Raw genomic sequence first — 19,563 nt, 5'->3', positions numbered from 1 at the left:
AAAGTCGCTCTGGATAAGAGCGTCTGCTAAATGACTTAAATGTAAATGTAAATGTAAAGTGACCAAAACATCAGCCAGGAAGCATAGGAACTGAGAAGTGGTCTGTGGTCCCCACCTGCAGAACCACTCCTTTATTGGGGGTGTCTTGCTAATTGCCTATAATTTCCACCTGTTGTCTATTCCATTTGCACAACAGCATGTGAAATGTATTGTCAATCATTGTTGCTTCCTAAGTGGACAGTTTGAGTTCACAGAAGTGTGATTGACTTGGAGTTACATTGTGTTGTTTAAGTGTTCCCTTTATTTTTTTGAGCAGTGTATATAGAATGAACAGAGTACACAGGCATCCACTAAGATGGGATTGTACTTCATCTTGCCTTGTTTAAGGTTTACATTACCTCCACTACTTATTAGTATCTAATTACCCACAAGCCCATATGTTATTCTACACTGATCCTTATAGAAACGGAATGTTTCTCCAGACTCCCTAGCAAAATAGCGACCAGTGACTTTAGAAAACCTCAATGAGTGGCAGTGAACTAATGAACGGGGAGGGTTGAACTAGAGAGGTGAGTAAAGGAGGGCAGGAATGAGAAGGAGTGTGTAAGAACAGGTTGGCCCGGTCCTGTGGAACTAAATAGATTGTAAACAGGGAGGGGCACAGGTACTCTTTCAGTCAGCTTTATCACAGTGCTGACACCAACGGGGACACACACTAAAATAGGCACAGGTAGTGTGTGTCTTATCTGTGACAGCGAGAGAGGAACAGAGAGTGTGAGGGGACCAGAGAGACTTGTGTTCTGTCTGTGGAGTGGAACTTCCACTCACCAAAAGATCCAGGATGTTCAAGAAGAAGGACAGTAATTCCTTGAAGGTGTCCGGCAAGATCAGCAAGTGAGTCTTTAATAAGGAACGATAGCAAACTCGGTCATGCAACCCCCTCCACTCTACCTCCTTCCTCCTTTCCTCTCCTTCCTAAACTTGGATTTGTTTCATATCTCCTGTGTTTGCTGTGTTGCCCTCTTTCTCATAGAATCCTCTGGAATCTCTTTTGTTTATTTCATTCCTAACTCCTGGATAATGCAGATTGGAAGGTAGATGGTTTACTGTGTGTTTTGGCATGTTGCTGGAGTTAAGAAGACCAACTTTGTTCTATGTAAAGATATGAAGAGAAGTTTTGTTTGTCTCTTTGGTTGTCTTGATGTTATCGTAGGTTTTACGGGGTTTTTATGTGACCTTAGGTCAGATTTGCTCAGGAGAAGCATTAGAGGGGCTCTCAATCACCTGTTTGTGTATGTGTGTGTGTGTTTTCAGGTCACGTAAAACAGATTGTAAAATTTGATGGCGTTATCAAATGGTACGACTCATTAGATTCACTGTCACGACTTCTGCTGAAGTCGGCTCCTCTCCTTGTCACCGGCTTTCTAGCCATCGCCGCTCCATTTTTCATGTATCCATTTGTTTTGTCTTGTTCCCTGCACACCTGGCTTTCATTCCCCAATCACACTACATGTATTTATTCCTCTGTTCCCCCTCATGTCTTTGTGGAAGATTGTTTGTGTGTTACGTGTTTTTGAACGCACTAGGCTTGCGTGCGTTTTTCCCGTGTTATTTCACGAGGTCTGTTTTGTATACATTTGATGTGCTGTGACTGTTTTGCGCGTTATACACTGCCTTGTTGGCTGGAGTTTTTTTTGGACACAGCTGTGTTCGTTTGTATATCTCTCCTGCCGAAATAATAAAGTGTGCGCCTGTTCACAATGCTCTGCTCTCCTGCACCTGACTTCAGCACCAATACGCACACGCCTGACATTCACATTGATTTGGTGACTATTCACGTCATTATAACATTCCCCGTGGAGGGATATATGATGGCATCAAGATTTCTACTTGACCACGAAAGAGTAGGACATACAGTACTTAGATAAGGTAGATAGGGACATATATTTTTTATCAATGTTCATCCATCAATCAAGTATGACTCCTATGTCAATGCGTCATCAAAAGCGTAGCCTGCAGGCCTACATTAGCAATGAATCAAATGTCACCCGATTTAGAAAAATATGAATCACTTGAGCTTCCCTAAGGTTGAAAATCCACCCTGACCTTTTTGTTTTGTCACACCCTCAGCACAGACAGCTTAGCACCAGGATGAGTGGTGTTTATGTTGAGTCAATGGAGACTGATGTTGATGGAGATGTAACCTGTAAGTCTATGGGGGTTACACTGGTGAAAAGACTCCCACGAGAAAGATGGGAATGACAATGAAGCGTGAATACATGGAACGTGTGTTCGTTGGTCATTGTGATGCTATAGTAACAGGATGATTATCTTATAGTATGCATACACTACACCTGGACCGAGATGAAAGATAGAGGGGATGACCATTCGGAGAGTGAGAGGAGTGCCAATGGTTTCACCCCGCCTCAGGGTCACTGGTCTGTCTGTGCTGTTCAGCTGGTTTCTCCACAGCCTATGGGCGTTGGCTCACCCTCTTGCCACGGTGGTGCAAATGGGATATTTAAAGGGAATGTCCTTGTCTGATTGATAGACTGCTTGTCTTTCTGTTAAACACAATTGAAACATCTGTATCAACACTGTGAAGGGTACTACAGTACAATTGTTGATGAAGCATTTAATCGCAGTGAAGATACTTTAGTATAGTAGGTCTATCTTAGTTATGGAGGAGGACATTCGTGTAAAATCTAGGCCAGGGCCTGCATTTAATGTGTTTAAGGCACTTAAATAGTTTACCCAATCCATCACATGTAGAAGTTGTCATTGGAAGAATAGTGGTGTTTAAAGAGGAGGTTTGTGAGTCCTGTAGTGCTGGTATTTAAAGGGGAGGTTAGTGACTTATCACCTCAGTGCTGGTTTGGTCCTTAGGGGCAGGTTGATGTGAGAACACAGATCTACGGATTACTGAATCTGTCATTTTCTGCTGCTGGTACAGGCATATGTAATCTCATTACATCATAATACATGTTTTACTGTTGATAACAACACTTTCATTTCAAAATGGCTCCTTAGGTTAAAAGGAACATGGGCAGAAATGTTGGGGTCGTCGAATGTAGTCAGTTCAGCAAATTCAACTACACAGTCAAAATAGTGGACTATTTTCTACACATGCACTGAGTATCTCCTGAATTGGTGAAATGAATTGATCCCAACTCAGATGAACAGTTGTAAGACGACAGTTACATACAGTATTTTACAGTTTATTAGGCAATCTGAATAGCCTGGATTCAAAGCTGTGGAAAAGTATTCAACACACTTCTAACCCTCTCTGGAGATCAATGCTCTAGCTTGAACACTGCCCTGGGAGAGTACCCACTAGGTCGGCAGATAGAGAGAGCAATACAGGTGGTCACAGTCACACAGAGGGAGTGACAGAGAGACAAACAAATAGTTGTTGTGGAATGATGGAATGTTCAGCGTTTTGGGAATACTCAGGTGGGGCAGTGATTCACCCTCCTGTTGATCCCAGGTCCTCACCTCTAGAGACCATTGGCTTAGGTCCCAAATGGCACACTATTCCCTACATAGTGCACTACTTTTGACCGGAGACATGGTCAAAAGTATTGCACTATGAAAGGAATAGGGTGCCTTCCTTGGTTTCAGTTCAAGAGTGTTGTCTTATGTAGGGCCAGGAGTTTTTCCTGAACACCAAGAACCCAGTGCCCTAGTTATAGGTTCTAACTATGGCCCAGAGTTCTTCCTGGTCAAGTCACAGAAGAACTCCTGGTCCTAGTAATACATTTGGACTTTTGTTAGTCTTGGACAAAGTGTTGATTTTGGACAAAGGGAGTTCACGAAGGACGGCTTCACACACATCTACTCTGTGTCACTATCTATTCTTAGCCTGTGGTTTTATATCTAATTATTTTGCGTGCTAGGTTTTGTAATGGGATAGCTTCCACAAGGATAATGGCCTCTGCATCCATCTTAAATGTTTAGGACCTTGACCTTCATTGGTCACTTAAGTCAAGGACAACAACTGAAGTGCTCGATTCAGACAGTCCACATTCCTCTCTCTGCTTCTTTCCTCTTTGTATTTTGTATCTTCTTTGCTATTTTTCTAAATCAGATCTTTAACCTTTTAACCTTTGCCCTCTAAACAGGTCCACAGCCAATGACTTGGCCTTGGTGATTGCACGGATGCAAAAGAATTCCGACCAGGTGGAGAAAGATGTCCTCCGGGCCGAAGAGCTACTTGCTGTGGTGAGAATACATACTGACGGTCTCTCTCTTTTTTTCTCTCTAAATAATAGTGTGTCCGTGGACTTCAATTCTGGCCACTAACTGTTCCGTTGACTCACCTACTGTCTTCATTGCCATGTAGGATGCAGAGAATGAGAAGAAAAACCGGCCCCTCCAGCACCAGAAAGTGGTGGCAAGCAACCTGTCTGAGGCTGAGGGCCTGCTGAATGACCTCTTCCTGGATGTGGACAAGGCCAAGAAGTGCAAACACCCCCAAAGCAGCGAGATAGAGAGCGAGTGAGTGGCCTCTTCTAGGCCCATCCGACTGGGCACAAATGTCAATTCAACGTTTATTCCACATTGGTTCAACACAATTTCATTGAAATGATGTGGAAACAACGTTGATTCAACCAGTGTTCCCAGTGGGATATCTCTTATGAACGCGGGTATCATTTGGGCCCTTCAGCGGCTTCAAAAAGATTAGTTTTTGCAGAAATCTATTTTTCCCTTTAAGACATTTGATCATTGGGGGATTCAGTAAGGTCCATCTGGATTTATTTACTAAAACGTGTTGCTCTTGCCAGTTCTCTTTGTTATCATGCTCATGCTAAACATACTAAACGTCTTTTCCCCTCCCTCCCTCAACCTTTTGTTCATTCCAGTGTCAGTCACCTCCATGACCGCTGGCTGAAAGACTGTGCCTTCTACCGGGACATCTATGAGCCTGTCAACGATGTGGAGCTGAAGCCCAGAATCGACTGGGCTTCGGTGCTCAATCAGAAACAGGTAAAATCAAGTGTCCTCTTCTTCTTTGGCAACTAACTTAAGACCAAGCCTCCATATTGTAAACATCCTTATAAAAGCATGATGCTCATCCCCTTGACAAACTGTTCTGTTGACCAATCCAAGCTGAAATTGACTTCAGTTGTACTATATATTGACTGACTTAGCTAACACAACAGTATACAACACAACAACTAACACAACAGTACCCAACATTCAGTTCATCGTTATCCTACAGTTCATGTTCATTTAAGATACCCAATAAGAATGCATACTACCATAAAGTCTCTTTAGTTTATTTGTGTCCATGACTGACCATACCGTTCTGTGTCTGTCTCTCAGAGGGAGGTGAACACAGAAGACTATGGGCCCACCATGGTTGACCTGAAGAAGCAGATCGCTGCCCACAACCTACTGCACAAGGAGATCGAGGCCTACAGCTCTCAGCTCAGCGCCAGCTCCACCAGCACCAAGGTAACCCCTTCAACTCTCTCATCTCCGTGACGATGAATTCAAGGGTTCATGGATTTAATGGATGTGTTTGAAAACGTCTTGTAGCTAGTGAACATGACAACAATTAATTTGTGTTTCAGGAGGAGTATGCTGCCATCAAGAAACAATACATCAACCTTTTGGTAAGTCATAGTTATCATATGGGTACTATGAGATCCAGAGGAGGCTGGTGAGAGGAGGAAATGGAGGACGGGCTCATTGTAATGGCTGGAATGGAATAAATGGAACAGAGTCCAAGACGTGGTTTCCAAATGTTTGATGTGTTTGATACTGTTCCATTTATTCCATTCCAGCCAATTGCAATGAGCCCATCCTCCTATAGCTCCACCCACCAGCCTCCTCTGATGGGATCGGTGGGATTTCATTTTCAACCTAAAAGTAATTGTAACATATGTTCTCTTTTTGGTGTGACTCTACAGTTGTTATATAATATTGTTCTATTCCCACAGGACAATTCAAAATGGCGGCACCACTACCTAAGCAGTCTGTATGACTACATGCAGGGCTGTAACAAGGAGCTGGCCTATCTAGGAGACGAACAGACAAAAACCCTGAAACAGGACTGGAGCGACCACATGTTGGACCCTCCGGACGTCCGCAGACAGTATGAGGTGAGAGTCCATGTTAGGGGTCAAATAGAGTGTCACTCAATATCAGTGGACTTAATACAACAATAAAGTATGAAAATGTTGCGTGAGGATGTGCTTCATAGGTTTCTGGCATGGATGTACATTTAGTTTTCCATTACTGAAGGAGCCACGTTCAGTGACATCATATTTCATTTTTTATCTTAATCAGAACTTTAAGAACAACAGCCTGATGTCCCATGAAAGCGAAGTGAACAAACTCCAGGATGACGGCGATCGACTCATTGAACTGAAGCACCCGGCCAGCACCACAATACAGGTACATGCCAATAACCAATTCAAACTTTAAGTACACCTCCCCTTGTAGACTATTACCATTTTACATTGTCTTCATTCAAGAATCGATCACTCTTCCGTAGATTAGACTTCTACATTTAGGTCCACCAGGTTTACAATGTTCCTGAAAGATATCGAGATTTTCCCTTTACGTGATGGCTTCATCTTTGTACTTGTTTCAGGCTCAGAGAGATTCTTTGCGGAATGAGTGGCAGAAGTTCCTCAACCTGTGCATCTGCCAAGAGACCCATCTGGATAACATGGAGGATTTCAAGAAGGTAAATGTCACTCAGAATACATTAACAACGTTTCATAGTATCTACATCAGCTTAGAATAATATTCAGACTTCCGTCTTCATTGCCAGAATGGAAAGGGTATCTTCTGTCTGGTTTTGAACCAGAAATGTCCCTAAGCACATTACCATAGACATTCAAACTGCAGCATGATCAGTAAACCGGGTAGGTCAAAGATACTGTATGTGAAAAAGATACCATGTTCTGATGTGTTGTCTGTCTGTGTCCCTGTTCAGTACCAACTAGATGTGGAGACACTGTCGGAGTCTCTGAGTGAACTCAACTCTAGCCTGAAGAAAGTGGAAGGCACAACCGGGAGGAGTAGCTCAGCGATGACTCTGCAACTGGAGGTAAGAGAAGATATCGTTTATTAGTCCATACTAGATGGAAATGTGTCTTCTGCTTACTTCCAACCTCTCTGATACACACACACACACACACACACACACACACACACACACACACACACACACACACACACAAGTAATGCCAGGATGTGAACACTGATATCTATTGTACAGCTGGATGCAGTTCCAATCTCATTGAATCTTTGGTGTTAACTTGCGCAGTAAACTTTCAACACACCCATGAATCATAAAGATGCTACATTGCATTTCATTTCGCTAAAAATAAATACAACTCATGCTTTTACCTCTGCGCATTTTTTATCAATGTCAAATAAATATATTTAAAAAAAACATTTTCAAGACCATTCTTTTTTCTACAATGTCAATTTATGGGCTTTAACTCCCTGTACCACAATAGAGAGAAAAATGGTAGTGTGCGTGTTAACACTTCACAGCTAAAGACATTACATTTCTTTCACATATTATCAAACGTTATCATGACATTACCCTACTACATTATGTAAATAACGTGAAGAAAAATGGTTATGCTGAAATGCAATGCAGGTGGTCACAATTTCACCTTACCACTCTCTCTCCTTCTCTCTCTCGCTTTCTTTCTCCATCTCTCTCTCTCTCTCTCAGGCGGAGGAGAGCACGGTGCAACGCAACGAGCAGCTCCTGGCTGACCTGAGGAAGAGGAGCACCACCCTCGCCCCCCTCAAGCTGCGCCGCTACCCGCCCCCCAGGTCCACCACCGTGGAGTCCCTCTGTGACTGGAAGACTGAGAAGGTATGGCCAGCTGCTCTTGACCTCTCACCTTTGACATTTGACCCTGTCCTGGAGCCTCCACCACAGGTTACGGTATGAAGTCAAAGCGGTTTCGAAACCTCTGTAGAATCTTTGATAAAGCTACTAAGCAATGATGTGACTACTAGAATGGAATAGAATGCTCTACCACTGAACTGAGAGGTGTGTCAAGGCATGCAACGTAATGTAGGCTCATATAAACATCCCAAAACCAAACATTACTGTGACTAGGGAACTCACTAAAGTAAATGAAAGTTCCTAGATACCTCAGTATTGGGCATTGTGTTTGTAAGATGAAAAGGAATATTTACATGTGATCCATTCTGAGGAAAGTTCTCTCTTTGTGTTCTTTTAGGCTGAACTCACTCGAGGGGACAAGTTCACCCTCAAGTCGAATTCAGACGTTGAGAACTGGGACGTATTGACCAGCAGTGGGGCAACCAAAACCTTTCCAGGGGTCTGCTTCCTGATCCCACCACCTGACCCAGAGGCCATTGCCACCGTAGACCTGTAAGCAACAGGAGCATATGTCATTTATGACATATGGACAATAATACGTCAATTTTGGGAATTAAAATGTCTCAGTTCTAATGATTTTTGTGTGTGTGTGGGCGCACAGACATGGTGATGTCCTTGACAACATCAAGAAGAGGAGGGCGGTTTATTTAGGCGCAATGAAGGACAAGATCCGTTGCATCGAAGAGAAACCCGTATACGCAGGTGAGAAAAAGTTGCTCTATTAATCCCAGTACCCCAAAACAAAGCCTTCCAAATAACTCTGGAACGGCAACTGTTACTGCTATGATCATGAACTGTAAATAAGGAGAAATGGCTTCTCTAACTTTTGATTCAACCTTGTCCCTAGACCACACTGTGATATCACATTCAATTCATCACATCATGTAAACCCCAAGCCACAGGGTATTTATGGGACATGTGTACATATATCTGAAATTAACTAAGGCTGCAAATAAAATGGCACCCTATTCCCTACATAGTGCACTACTTTTGATAAGGCCAGATTATCATTACCCTGTGTCCCCCACATAGCTCCTCCGTCTAACCCCAAAGCTAAAGCCGTGGCCGGTCAGCTGGATAAGCTGGATGAGGACCTGGTCAAAGCCAAGCAGGGCATGTTGAGCCGTCTGAGGGCCCCGCTGGACCGCAGTGACCCCACCACTGACCTGGCCAAGAGGCTGAAGGAGCAAGAGGTGAGAGAGAGAGTCTTGTTTTTAACTTTATTGAGATAGATACAAGTGGAAATGAGCAAGGAGACAGAGAAGGGGGGAGAAAGAGAGTAGAGGTGGAGCCGGGATTTGTACCTACGCTGTGGAGTGATATGTGTTGCAGGCCACATTACCCACTAGACCACCCTCAGGCACAGTCTAAAGGGGACATTCCGCTACTTTTGATAGATAGAAAGCATGTCTACCAGCCATTGTAACGTACAATATATTGTCATGCTGGTTAACTAGCTAAATCTGAATAATTATAGATTGGCATTGATGGATTCGTGCCTCCTAAAGATGATGATGACAACGATGATGAGTCTAATGGCGATGATGATGATAGTTATGATATTGTTGGTGAGGATGGTACTGATCCTAATGATACGGTGGTTGTATCTCTTGTAGAAAGCAGCAGATGCTCTGGCAGCTATGGAGCAGCCGAAGCTGGAGAAGGACGTCTCCAAAGGCCTTGCAGCCAAACTTCAAGCTGTCAAGGATAAGCAAGATGGCCTCGCAGCCCTGGCCGACCTATTTAACAAGAAGTACGACCATTTTACAGACATACATTATCACCGATCACCTGTCTTAGCGATATGATATTATCAGAAAATAGCATCAAACAGCAGATCTTGCTGTTAATGATTTTATTTTTTTTGCCATTTCTTCTATAGGGCTAATGCATCTCTGAACCTGGAGAAGCAGATCAAGAAAGTGGATGGCATCGTCTCTGGCTTTGAGGAAAAGCTGAATAAGGATGGCCCTATCCCAGATGTCCCCAATGCTATTCAGGCCCGCACCCAGGAGATACAGGTGGGTGGGACAATTACCAGTGCACCCTATTCCCTATATAGTGAAATACTTTTGACCAGGACCATTGCCTACACTGCCTTGGATTAGTGTGCCATTTTGGACACACCTCAACTTTCTTAAGAGATCCAAATAGATTCTACAGTATCCTTGAACAAATTGGACCAGAGAATACTAGAGGTCGACCGATTATGATTTTTCAACGCCGATACCGATTATTGGAAGACCCCAAAAAAAAAGCAGATACCGATTAATTGGCCGATTTTTATTTATATATATATATATATATATAATAATGACAATTACAACAATACTGAATGAACACTTATTTTAACTTAATATAATACATCAATAAAATCTATTTAGTCTCAAATAAATAATGAAATGTTCAATTTGGTTTAAATAATGCAAAAACAAATTGTTGGAGAAGAAAGTAAAACTGCAATATGTGCAATGTAAAAAAGCTAACCTAGTAGAAAGAGGAGGAAGGGAAGCGCTACTAAGGTACACAATAGTAAATGTTGGTAGACAGAAGGTGCTCTTTGGTAAAAGGGTTGAGTTGGTCTTCAAAAAGAAAGGAGGACCAAGGCACTCTTCATATAATTGATTAAAATGCCTTTATTAGTATGGCATGTTCAATAGAAACAATGTTTTTAAAAAACCGACGCGTTTCGGCTGCATGGCCTTCATCAGGGTGTACAAAGAAATAATACAATGTTCTCTGTTTAACAGCTTTTCCAATTAACCCTAATTAGAAGGGGGAGTGGTTAAAATTGATTGGACACACCTAGTAAGCAATAGTATACACACTTTAAAGTGAAATGCTGTAGCTATGTTATCATAAAAATGTAAGGGTGAGAAATCCATATCTTCATTTAAACCCGGTAAGTCCTTACACCATGGCAACCCTGCCTCCCTACAAGCTATGGGTATTGATCATATCCCGGCCTCTATTAGAAAAGGGGACCGCCTTAAACAGTTAAACCAAATGGAAAGTTTTTGGATTTACAAACTACAGGCCACTAAATACCCGGGTTTAAATGAAGATATGGATTTCTCACCCTTCCTGTAGGGTTGTGATGGGTACATTTGCTGTCATCTAGTGGATATCTTTGCTCAATTGCCCTCAGCTATATTTAGACTCTTGTTGTTCATGTTTTGCTGTGTTCTAGTGTACTATGGAATGTATTGCTTTCTTATTCTTGACACTTCGCCCAGACATATTTAAGGTTAGAACTACCTTTCTAAGTGTTCTGATACTTCTAGTTTGGAGTTACATTTTTATGATAACATAGCTACAGCATTTCACTTTAAAGTGTGTATACTATTGCTTACTAGGTGTGTCCAATCAATTTTAACCACTCCCCCTTCTAATTAGGGTTAATTGGAAAAGCTGTTAAACAGAGAACATTGTATTATTTCTTTGTACACCCTGATGGGGGCCATGCAGCCGAAACGCGTCGGTTTTTTAAAAACATTGTTTCTATTGAACATGCCATACTAATAAAGGCATTTTAATCAGTTATATGAAGAGTGCCTTGGTCCTCCTTTCTTTTTAAAAAAGCTAACGTTTAAGTTCCTTGCTCAGAACATGAGAACATATGAAAGCTGGTGGTTCCTTTTAACATGAGTCTTCAATATTCCCAGGTAAGAAGTTTTAGGTTGTAGTTATTATAGGACTATTTCTCTCTATGCCATTTGTATTTCATATACCTTTGACTATTGGATGTTCTAATAGGTACTTTAGTATTGCCAGCCTAATCTCGGGAGTTGATAGGCTTGAAGTCATAAATAGCGCCAAGCACAGCGAAGAGCTGTTGGCAAATGCACGAAAGTGCTGTTTGAATGAATGCTTACGAGCCTGCTGCTGCCTACCACCGCTCAGTCAGACTGCTCTATCAAATCATAGACTTAATTATAATATAATAACACACAGAAATACGAGCCTTAGGTCATTAATATGGTAGAATCCGGAAACTATCATTTCGAAAACAAAAAGTTTATTCTTTCACTGAAATACGGAACCGTTCCGTAGTTTATCTAACGGGTGGCATCCATAAGTCTAAATATTGCTGTTACATTGCACAACCTTCAATGTTATGTCATAATTACGTAAAATTCTGGCAAATTAATTACAGTCTTTGTTAGGAAAAAATGGTCTTCACACAGTTCATAACGAGCCAGGCGGCCCAAACTGCTGCATATACCCTGACTCTGCTTGCACAGAACGCAAGAAAAGTGACACAATTTCCCTAGTTAAAAGAAATTCATGTTAGCAGGCAATATTAACTAAATATGCAGGTTTAAAAATATATACTTGTGTATTGATTTTAAGAAAGGCATTGATGTTTATGGTTAGGCACACATTGGTGCAATGACAGTGCTTTTTTCGCGAATGAGCTTGTTAAATCACCCGTTAGGCGAAGTAGGCTGTGATTCAATAACAAATTAACAGGCACCGCATCGATTATATGCAACGCAGGACAAGCTAGATAAACTAGTAATATCATCAACCATGTGTAGTTAACTAGTGATTATGTTAAGATTGATTGTTTTTTATAAGATGCGTTTAATGCTAGCTAGCACCTTACTTTGGCTCCTTGCTGCACTCGCATAACATGTAGTCAGCCTGCCACGCAGTCTCCTCGTGGAGTGCAATGTAATCGGCCATAATCGGTGTCCAAAAATGCCGATTACCGATTGTTATGAAAACTTGAAATCGGCCCTAATTAATCGGCCATTCTGATTAATCGGTCGACCTCCAGAGAATACCCTAGTTGTTGACTTGAAGTAATAAAGGACTGTATCATTTGACTGCACATTTCAGTCATCCCTTCTAATTTAGCTAAAAGCACACCACCAGGACACATTTATCATATCTGTTCTCTACAGAGTCTGCGTAAGGACGTGGCGGGCTCTCAGAATGAACTGAAAAAGCTGGGCCAGGACCTGGAGACCAGCGAGCAGCTGTGTAGTTCCCTGCAGCAGGGCTACCAGGAGTACTGCCCAGACATCCATCGCCAGGGGACCCAGGTCAAACAACTACAGGACCGCTACTCTAACGTCAACAACCAGCTGAAGGAGAGGTGAGCCCAGGGCCACTGTCTGTTTGCTAACGTTGACTACACACACCATGTCTGCAAATATACGGTATCAAAATAGTCCATTCGTTTGCTCGAACGTCAGATGAACAGAATAATTGTTTTCAGTTTGTCATCATGAAAGTGTTTTTCATTGCGTTTTTCTGTCTCAGAGAGGGCCTCTTGCAAGAGGCTGCAGGCAAGAACCAGGAATTCCAGAACACAAGCAAATCTCTGAGCTCCTTCCTGAAAAATCTGCCTGACAACAAGATCAGCCCCAACGATGACCTATCACAGGTCAACTCCAAGCAGACCTCCCAGAAGGTCAGTTTGTTTGTGTGTCAGAAGCTCTGAAATGTTTTGGCGATATACTTAAAATATAATTGTAAGACACATATTTTGCAATCAAGTTTAATTTTGTAATTTTTATTGCAGAGGGTGGTGGATGACATCAAGGGGAAGGGAGACGACCTGGATAGAGTGGTTGACCTTTCCCAAGATTTGCAGAATATCCTCACTGTAAGACTCGGATTAAGTTACATTATCCTACTGCATCATGATTAACCTTTTATTTGTGTAACAGATATTTAAATATTTGGATATTGAATAATAAAATCTTAATTTCAACTGCTTGTGCAGGAATATGAGGTCAACACTGACAAATACAGCAGCACCCTCGACAATGTGGGAGCCAAAGATCCCAAAAAACGTCCCACTTCCACCCTTGCTGATACTGTGCAGAACCAGGTAATACATAAAGAATGGAAGTCAATAGACACAAATTACATTCATGTTTATCAACTTCTATGCAGACCAATGTAGGGTGCATCATGTTTTCCTGCATGTTTTCTTGAGCACTGTGAGCTGAAGGATGGCTGTGCTTCTTTGTATATTACAGGAAAAGGCTGTGGTGAACCACTATGCTAAAACATCAGCTGAGAATGACCAGCTGCTCAATCAGATGGGCTTTGCTAAGAACCTCATCGCTCAGGTGAGTTGGAAATAGCTGCACATAACTTCTTTCCCACTGCCAATTTTGATCAATTGAATGTGTTTAGGATACAAAATTATGAAAATGTTGAACTATTTTTTGTTTAATTTGTAGAAACATGAGAAACAATCCACAGAACCAACCATAAAACCAAACAAAAACATAAAGAGCTTGCAGCAAGAGTTGAGAGCGGAGAGCGATAGACGCAGCCGTGCTGAGACTGATGTGGAGACATTCAAGACCAGGATGTTGTCTCTGAAGAGCCGTAAAGGGATGCATCGAGTTGAGGAGAAGGAGGTACTCAAGTACTACCGCGACCCTAAACTGGAAACCGACCTAAAAGATCTGGAGGACCAAATCCACAAAGAGGCCTTGAAGCGCAGCCGTACCCAGGGTGAGATCGAGGGTGTGAAAATCAAAATCGCCAATTTTGGGGACGACCTCAAGTGCATCAAGCCCAAACTGGTGACTAGAGAGGTGACTGAGTTTGAGAGAGATCCTCAGTTGGATGTAGAAGCCTCCAAGTTAAAAGATGAGATCGGCAAGATAAAGAATGAGGTTCGAGTAAAAGAGGGAGAAGTCATTCAACAGAAGACAGAGGTCACCATCCTGAACGCTACAAGACCCAACATCAGGGAGAAGGTTATGAAAAAGGAGGTGATTCGATTAGAGAAGGATCCAGAGATGCTCAAAGCTGTTAAAACATTTGAGAAGGAAATCGCAGATGAAGGCCACAAGAGCAAGACTCTGAATGACGAGATCTTCCAAACGAGGAGCCAGATCAATGCATTGGAGAGGATCATTCCCACCATTCAGCCCAAGGTGGTCACCAGGGAGGTGAAGAAAGTCGAACAGGACCCTGAGCTCATCAATGAGTTCAAGAGGATTCAATCAGGCCTAGAGGGAGAGAAAATTGAGACGGACTCTCTGGTCAAGGAGGTCTCTCAGCTCAGAATTCGGTATAGCGAGGTGGGGCAGTGGAAGCCCAAGGTCGAACTCAAGGAAATCGTCAGTGAGATCTACCGCATAGATCCACAAACAGAGTTGGAGATAATGCGTCTGAAGAAAGATGTTCAAGACTTGAACAAGCAGCGTTCTGACTTACAGGACCAGATCACTCTGGTCATGGTCGATCTGGAAGCCCTGCGTTCCAAGAAGCCAAAGGTGGAGCTGAAGGAAGTCATCCAAGACGTGGTGAAAGAGGAGAGGAGCCCTGAGAACGAAAGAGAGATACAGAGGCTCAATGATCAGGTGAACCATCTGCACCGTACTTACAATAATGTAGAGGACCAGATTAACCTCCTGAGAAAAGAGAGGGACGAGTGGAAAGCAGAAAAATCCAAGGTGGAGACAAAGCTTATGACCAAAGATATCTTCAAGTATGAAGATGATCCGCTCTTGGAGAAGGAGGCAGATCGGCTGAGAAAGGAGGTACGTGAAGAGCAACAGCGTCGCCGTACCATTGAGGAGATGGTGTTCGACCTGCAAAACAAGTACATCCTGCTGGCGAGACAAAAGCCAGAGGAAATAGTGGTGGTGCAGGAGGTGGTGCGTCTACAGAAGGATCCAAAGCAGATAGTTGAGCATGATAAGCTTGGCAGGAGCCTGGATGAGGAGGTTAAGTCCCGCCGGCAGCTAGAGCTTGAGATGCAAAAACTTAAAATCTTAGTGGAGGAGAAGGAGAACCTCCTAAAGCAGAGTGACGAACATCAGAAGAAGATTAAGGTGGAGTTTGAACTGAAACAGATCAAACTGCGCATCAAAGAGCTTGAGAATGCCCCACCGCCCGTCGAGGAGAGTATCGTTGTCGAGGAGGTCCTGAAAGTTGAGAGAGACCCCAGACTGGAGAGGATGACTAACGGTCTTCGCTCAGACATGGACAAGGAAACCAGTGACGTCCTGAATATTCAGAGAAACATCAGGAACACCAATGTCAAGCTTGAGCTCCTTCAGCGAGAAAAGGCCGTAGAGAAGACAGTGTACAAAGAAGTGATCCGGGTGGAGAAAGACCAGGCTGTAGAAGCAGAGAGATACCGCCTGAAGGGCCTGGTGTCTCAGGAGAAACATGCCAGGCAGGACCTGGAGGAAAAAATCAAACAACTCTCTGATAAACTCAACCGACTGAACGGCACTCAGTCGAGCACTTCTCGGGAGGAGACAGGTCTCATTCTGGCCAGGGACGCCTTGCAGAGGGAGAAAGACAACCTCACCCGGGAGCTGAAGAAGTTAGAGTCTGAGAGGCAAGACATCAGCGTATCGTTCCAGCAGCAGACCAAGCTGATGAGCGAGAGAAGCCAGATCAACAGGCAAAAGAGCGTCAAGATGGAGTCTGACGTGCAGCGTCTGGAGAGGGAGATACTGGACGAAAAAGACACGATCCACCAGAAAGACAACACCATCAGGGAACTCCAAAGGGACAAGGAGAAGGAAGACCATACAGAGACCCGGACAAAGGAGACCAATGTCTCCACTAAAATCACCATCTTGGACCCTGATACTGGCAAAGAACTATCACCATATGAAGCCTACCTGCAGGGACTGATCGACCGTACCCAGTACATGCATCTGCAAGAGCTGGAGTGCGATTGGGAGGAAATAACTTCCATGGGACCTGATGGGGAGACCTCTGTGCTGCAGGATCGCAAGAGCGGCAAGCAGTACTCTATCAAAAATGCCTTGAGAGATGGACAACTGACCCAGTATGATCTGCAAAAATACAAGGATGGGAAAATGCCTATTTCAGAGTTTGCCCTCCTTGTTGCAGGTGAAAAAGAAAAACAGCCCAAGTTCAACTCAATCACATCAAAGCCAGCATCCTTGCTAAAGTCGTACCCTACCAGCACTGCCCCTGTTCCTGCCCCAAAGGAAAGATATCCTATCGCTGGTGTAATTGACACAAACACTGACACATGCTTCTCCATACGCAGTGCAGTGGCCCGCAAGCTGATCGAAAGCGGCACGGCACAAAAGCTGTTGGAAGCACAGGCTGCTACAGGGGGCATCGTTGACATCAGCAACAAGGAGAGATACTCGGTCCACAAAGCAGCCGAGAGGGGCCTCATCGATTCGAGCCAACTGCAGAGGCTACTCAACGCCCAGAAAGCCTACACTGGCGTGGAGGACCCCATGACCAGAGAACGCCTGTCGGTGGGAGAGGCCGTCCTGAAAGGATGGATGCCCAAAGAAACTGCCCTGCGTTACATGGAGGTGCAACACCTGACGGGAGGGCTAGTAAATCCCAACAACACGGACCGTGTGGGCATACAGGAGGCCATTAGAGCCAAAATGATTGACAGCACCATGATGAGAGAGCTTCAGGACGAGTACAACTACGCCAAGGAAATTGTCGACCCCACAACAAAGGATAAAATCAACTACAAGCAAGCGATGGCCCGCTGCAAGACAGATCCTCAGTCTGGCCTACTGATGCTACCTGCTTCCTCCAAAGTGTCTGGCAGCAGCTACACCCCCACATACAACTCTCATCGATTTTCTTCTAGATAATAGACCTGTTAACAGTGTGCTTGGAAGGTATTATTGTCTCTAGGGTGAATAATATGAAGTCAAATTATATTGTATAAACATAAATATCAATACTACCCAGAATGTATAATTTAATTTTGTCAGAAAATACTGCATAGCTCACTAAGGTCATGATTGTTGCTGCTGAGTTGCTTTTGTTTACCAAATTTGTTTGGAGATGGCAGAATCTACTTTAAAAAAGGAAAGTCAGAGGAGTTTTATGTTTCTGTTTATCCTTGATATTATTGTTTTACTAGAGATGATGGGACATGGTGCAATGTTACTGACTAAGTTTTGCTTGTCTATTTCTTATGTCTTATTATTTTCCTGACACTGATCCTTTTAAATGCAACCTTGATACTGTATCAAGAAAATAATTATTAAAGATTAGATTGTCAACATGTGCTTGCTTCTTCATTTCCAACACAATAGAAGAATTAACTACCAAAAAAATAAAGCCACATAACACACACCTCATCCGCAAATACATCTAATATCAAATCAAGAAGAATTTGTTTCTCACAAAGATACATTTCCAAACTACATATCAGTTTTCATTCACAAATGTAACCATTGCATAAATGGCCACATCAAACATTCTCTTATCTTAGATTAGCTACAATAAGAATGTAAGTATGCATTTTCTTGACCTACTTCATACCCCTGACCCAACATTCAATGAACCTGGCAAACTCTGTCAGGAGGAAGAGGGTGTCTTCCAGAACTGATATCGTATGACAAATAAAGGCAGGACTTTACAGTGCACCAGAACAAGCAGCTTTTATGTATCAATCAGGATTTTTTATAGTGTAATTCTACCCTTCGCCATTCTAAATTAGCTATAGGCACAATCTCGTAATCCTTGGCATCTCCATGTAAATCGGCTATTTGGGAAAATGTCCCAACCATAATAAAATATGACCTTTTGACACGATCCATCTGAGGTATAAATGAGGTCATAAACATTACAACATGTACAAAAGAACATTATATTCAACCTGGTTCATAACTTTACACCAGTAGCACTGTATCAGCGCAGCATTGTGACAGATTAATTCTTATTTGGGTCCAGGTCAGAGAGGAGCACGTGGCTGAGCAGCAGTAGCAGCATCTCCCTTGTTCTCCCCCCTCTCTCTGAAGTAGCTCCTCTGTTCATTGACGCCTCTCTGTAGCAGGGCTAGGTTCACCCCGTCCACACAGTTCAGCACACGGGCATGGACCATCACACCATCACCTCCTGTGAAGAGATAGGTAAGTGGGTTTTGGGAGTTGCAAAGCATATAAACCAAATAAAAACCTCATCTTACCCTCTGCTTTTTCAATCTCGCCCAGAACTATGTACTGGGCTCCAATGATGGGGTCAAAGGGTTCCACAAATGTAGTCTGAACAACAACTTGGTGCTGTCTTGCTGCATGCTGGATAGACAGTGTAGCCTTCGATTCCTCTGGTCGGTAACTCACCAATCTAGAAAATTAACTAGTATGTCAGCCATGCAATCCAAATGGGATAACAAATCATTAACTACGATTATACATGGTGTGTTAAAGATTGTATCATGGGAGGCTGCTGACGGAGGAACGGCTCATAATAATGGCCGGAACGGAGCAAATGGAATGGCATCGAACACCTGGAAACCATGCGGTTCGTGTATTTGATACCATTCCACTGTTTCGCTCCAGTCATAACCCCTTCTTAACAATGAAGGTGCCACCAACCTCCTGCGGTAGACACTCCTCACCTTCCAAATGTTCTCACTGAATCTCCCTCCTTGACTGCACCAAAGTTGACTTCCCAAAGGAAATGAAAGACTGCAGGTGATGGAAGCATCTTCTCAATAAGTTATCAACGGGTAAAATAGGCCAAATACTATAAAGATTGCCAGACGGGTGTTTTATCAGGTCAAGGCCGTAATGTTTCACGTCACATAACCTGATTTTCTTTTTTACGCGCCCCCTTTTCTAGCCATTCAGGAAGTCGTCAATAATTATTCAGGCTCCATTTATTGCAGTGCTGAGCTTGGTTCATGTAGTCCTAAGATTACATAACTCACATTTTATTGCCACACG

At 43.1% G+C, this 19,563-nt stretch overlaps 2 protein-coding genes across 2 annotated transcripts; one reads left to right on the top strand and one right to left on the bottom strand.

The window, feature by feature from the left end:
• Positions 1-656: 656 nt before the first annotated feature.
• On the top strand, positions 657-17,895 carry LOC115178805 (envoplakin-like). Its single transcript, XM_029740131.1, has 22 exons — positions 657-894; positions 4,122-4,221; positions 4,343-4,497; positions 4,863-4,986; positions 5,326-5,457; positions 5,577-5,618; positions 5,946-6,107; positions 6,295-6,402; positions 6,602-6,697; positions 6,950-7,063; positions 7,703-7,849; positions 8,223-8,377; positions 8,487-8,587; positions 8,918-9,078; positions 9,502-9,638; positions 9,768-9,906; positions 12,796-12,989; positions 13,157-13,307; positions 13,419-13,502; positions 13,623-13,730; positions 13,882-13,974; positions 14,089-17,895. Exons 1-22 carry the CDS (start codon positions 842-844, stop codon positions 17,476-17,478), a joined length of 5,946 nt encoding a protein of 1,981 aa, XP_029595991.1. The 5' UTR covers positions 657-841; the 3' UTR covers positions 17,479-17,895.
• A 77-nt stretch (positions 17,896-17,972) lies between these two features.
• ten1 (TEN1 subunit of CST complex) lies at positions 17,973-19,358 on the bottom strand. The gene is made up of 3 exons (XM_029740138.1): positions 19,236-19,358; positions 18,804-18,961; positions 17,973-18,733 (listed from the first exon to the last, which is right to left on the bottom strand). Exons 1-3 carry the CDS (start codon positions 19,322-19,324, stop codon positions 18,570-18,572), a joined length of 411 nt encoding a protein of 136 aa, XP_029595998.1. The 5' UTR covers positions 19,325-19,358; the 3' UTR covers positions 17,973-18,569.
• Positions 19,359-19,563: the final 205 nt, after the last annotated feature.

Source organism: Salmo trutta, chromosome 38 (assembly GCF_901001165.1).
Source record: "Salmo trutta chromosome 38, fSalTru1.1, whole genome shotgun sequence".
NCBI classification, from domain to species: domain Eukaryota; kingdom Metazoa; phylum Chordata; class Actinopteri; order Salmoniformes; family Salmonidae; genus Salmo; species Salmo trutta.
Note: the sequence above shows the minus strand (reverse complement) of the source record. Positions and strands in the feature narration are given on the sequence as shown.

Coding starts and splice junctions, on each gene's coding strand:
- LOC115178805 (XM_029740131.1), top strand. CDS start 842: ATGTTCAAGAAGAAGGACAGTAATTCCTTGAAGGTGTCCGGCAAGATC. Junction 895..4,121: donor GTGTCCGGCAAGATCAGCAA/GTGAGTCTTTAA, acceptor CCCTCTAAACAG/GTCCACAGCCAATGACTTGG. Junction 9,639..9,767: donor GCCGACCTATTTAACAAGAA/GTACGACCATTT, acceptor TTTCTTCTATAG/GGCTAATGCATCTCTGAACC.
- ten1 (XM_029740138.1), bottom strand. CDS start 19,324: ATGCTTCCATCACCTGCAGTCTTTCATTTCCTTTGGGAAGTCAACTTT. Junction 18,962..19,235: donor TCAGTGAGAACATTTGGAAG/GTGAGGAGTGTC, acceptor TTAATTTTCTAG/ATTGGTGAGTTACCGACCAG. Junction 18,734..18,803: donor CGAGATTGAAAAAGCAGAGG/GTAAGATGAGGT, acceptor ATCTCTTCACAG/GAGGTGATGGTGTGATGGTC.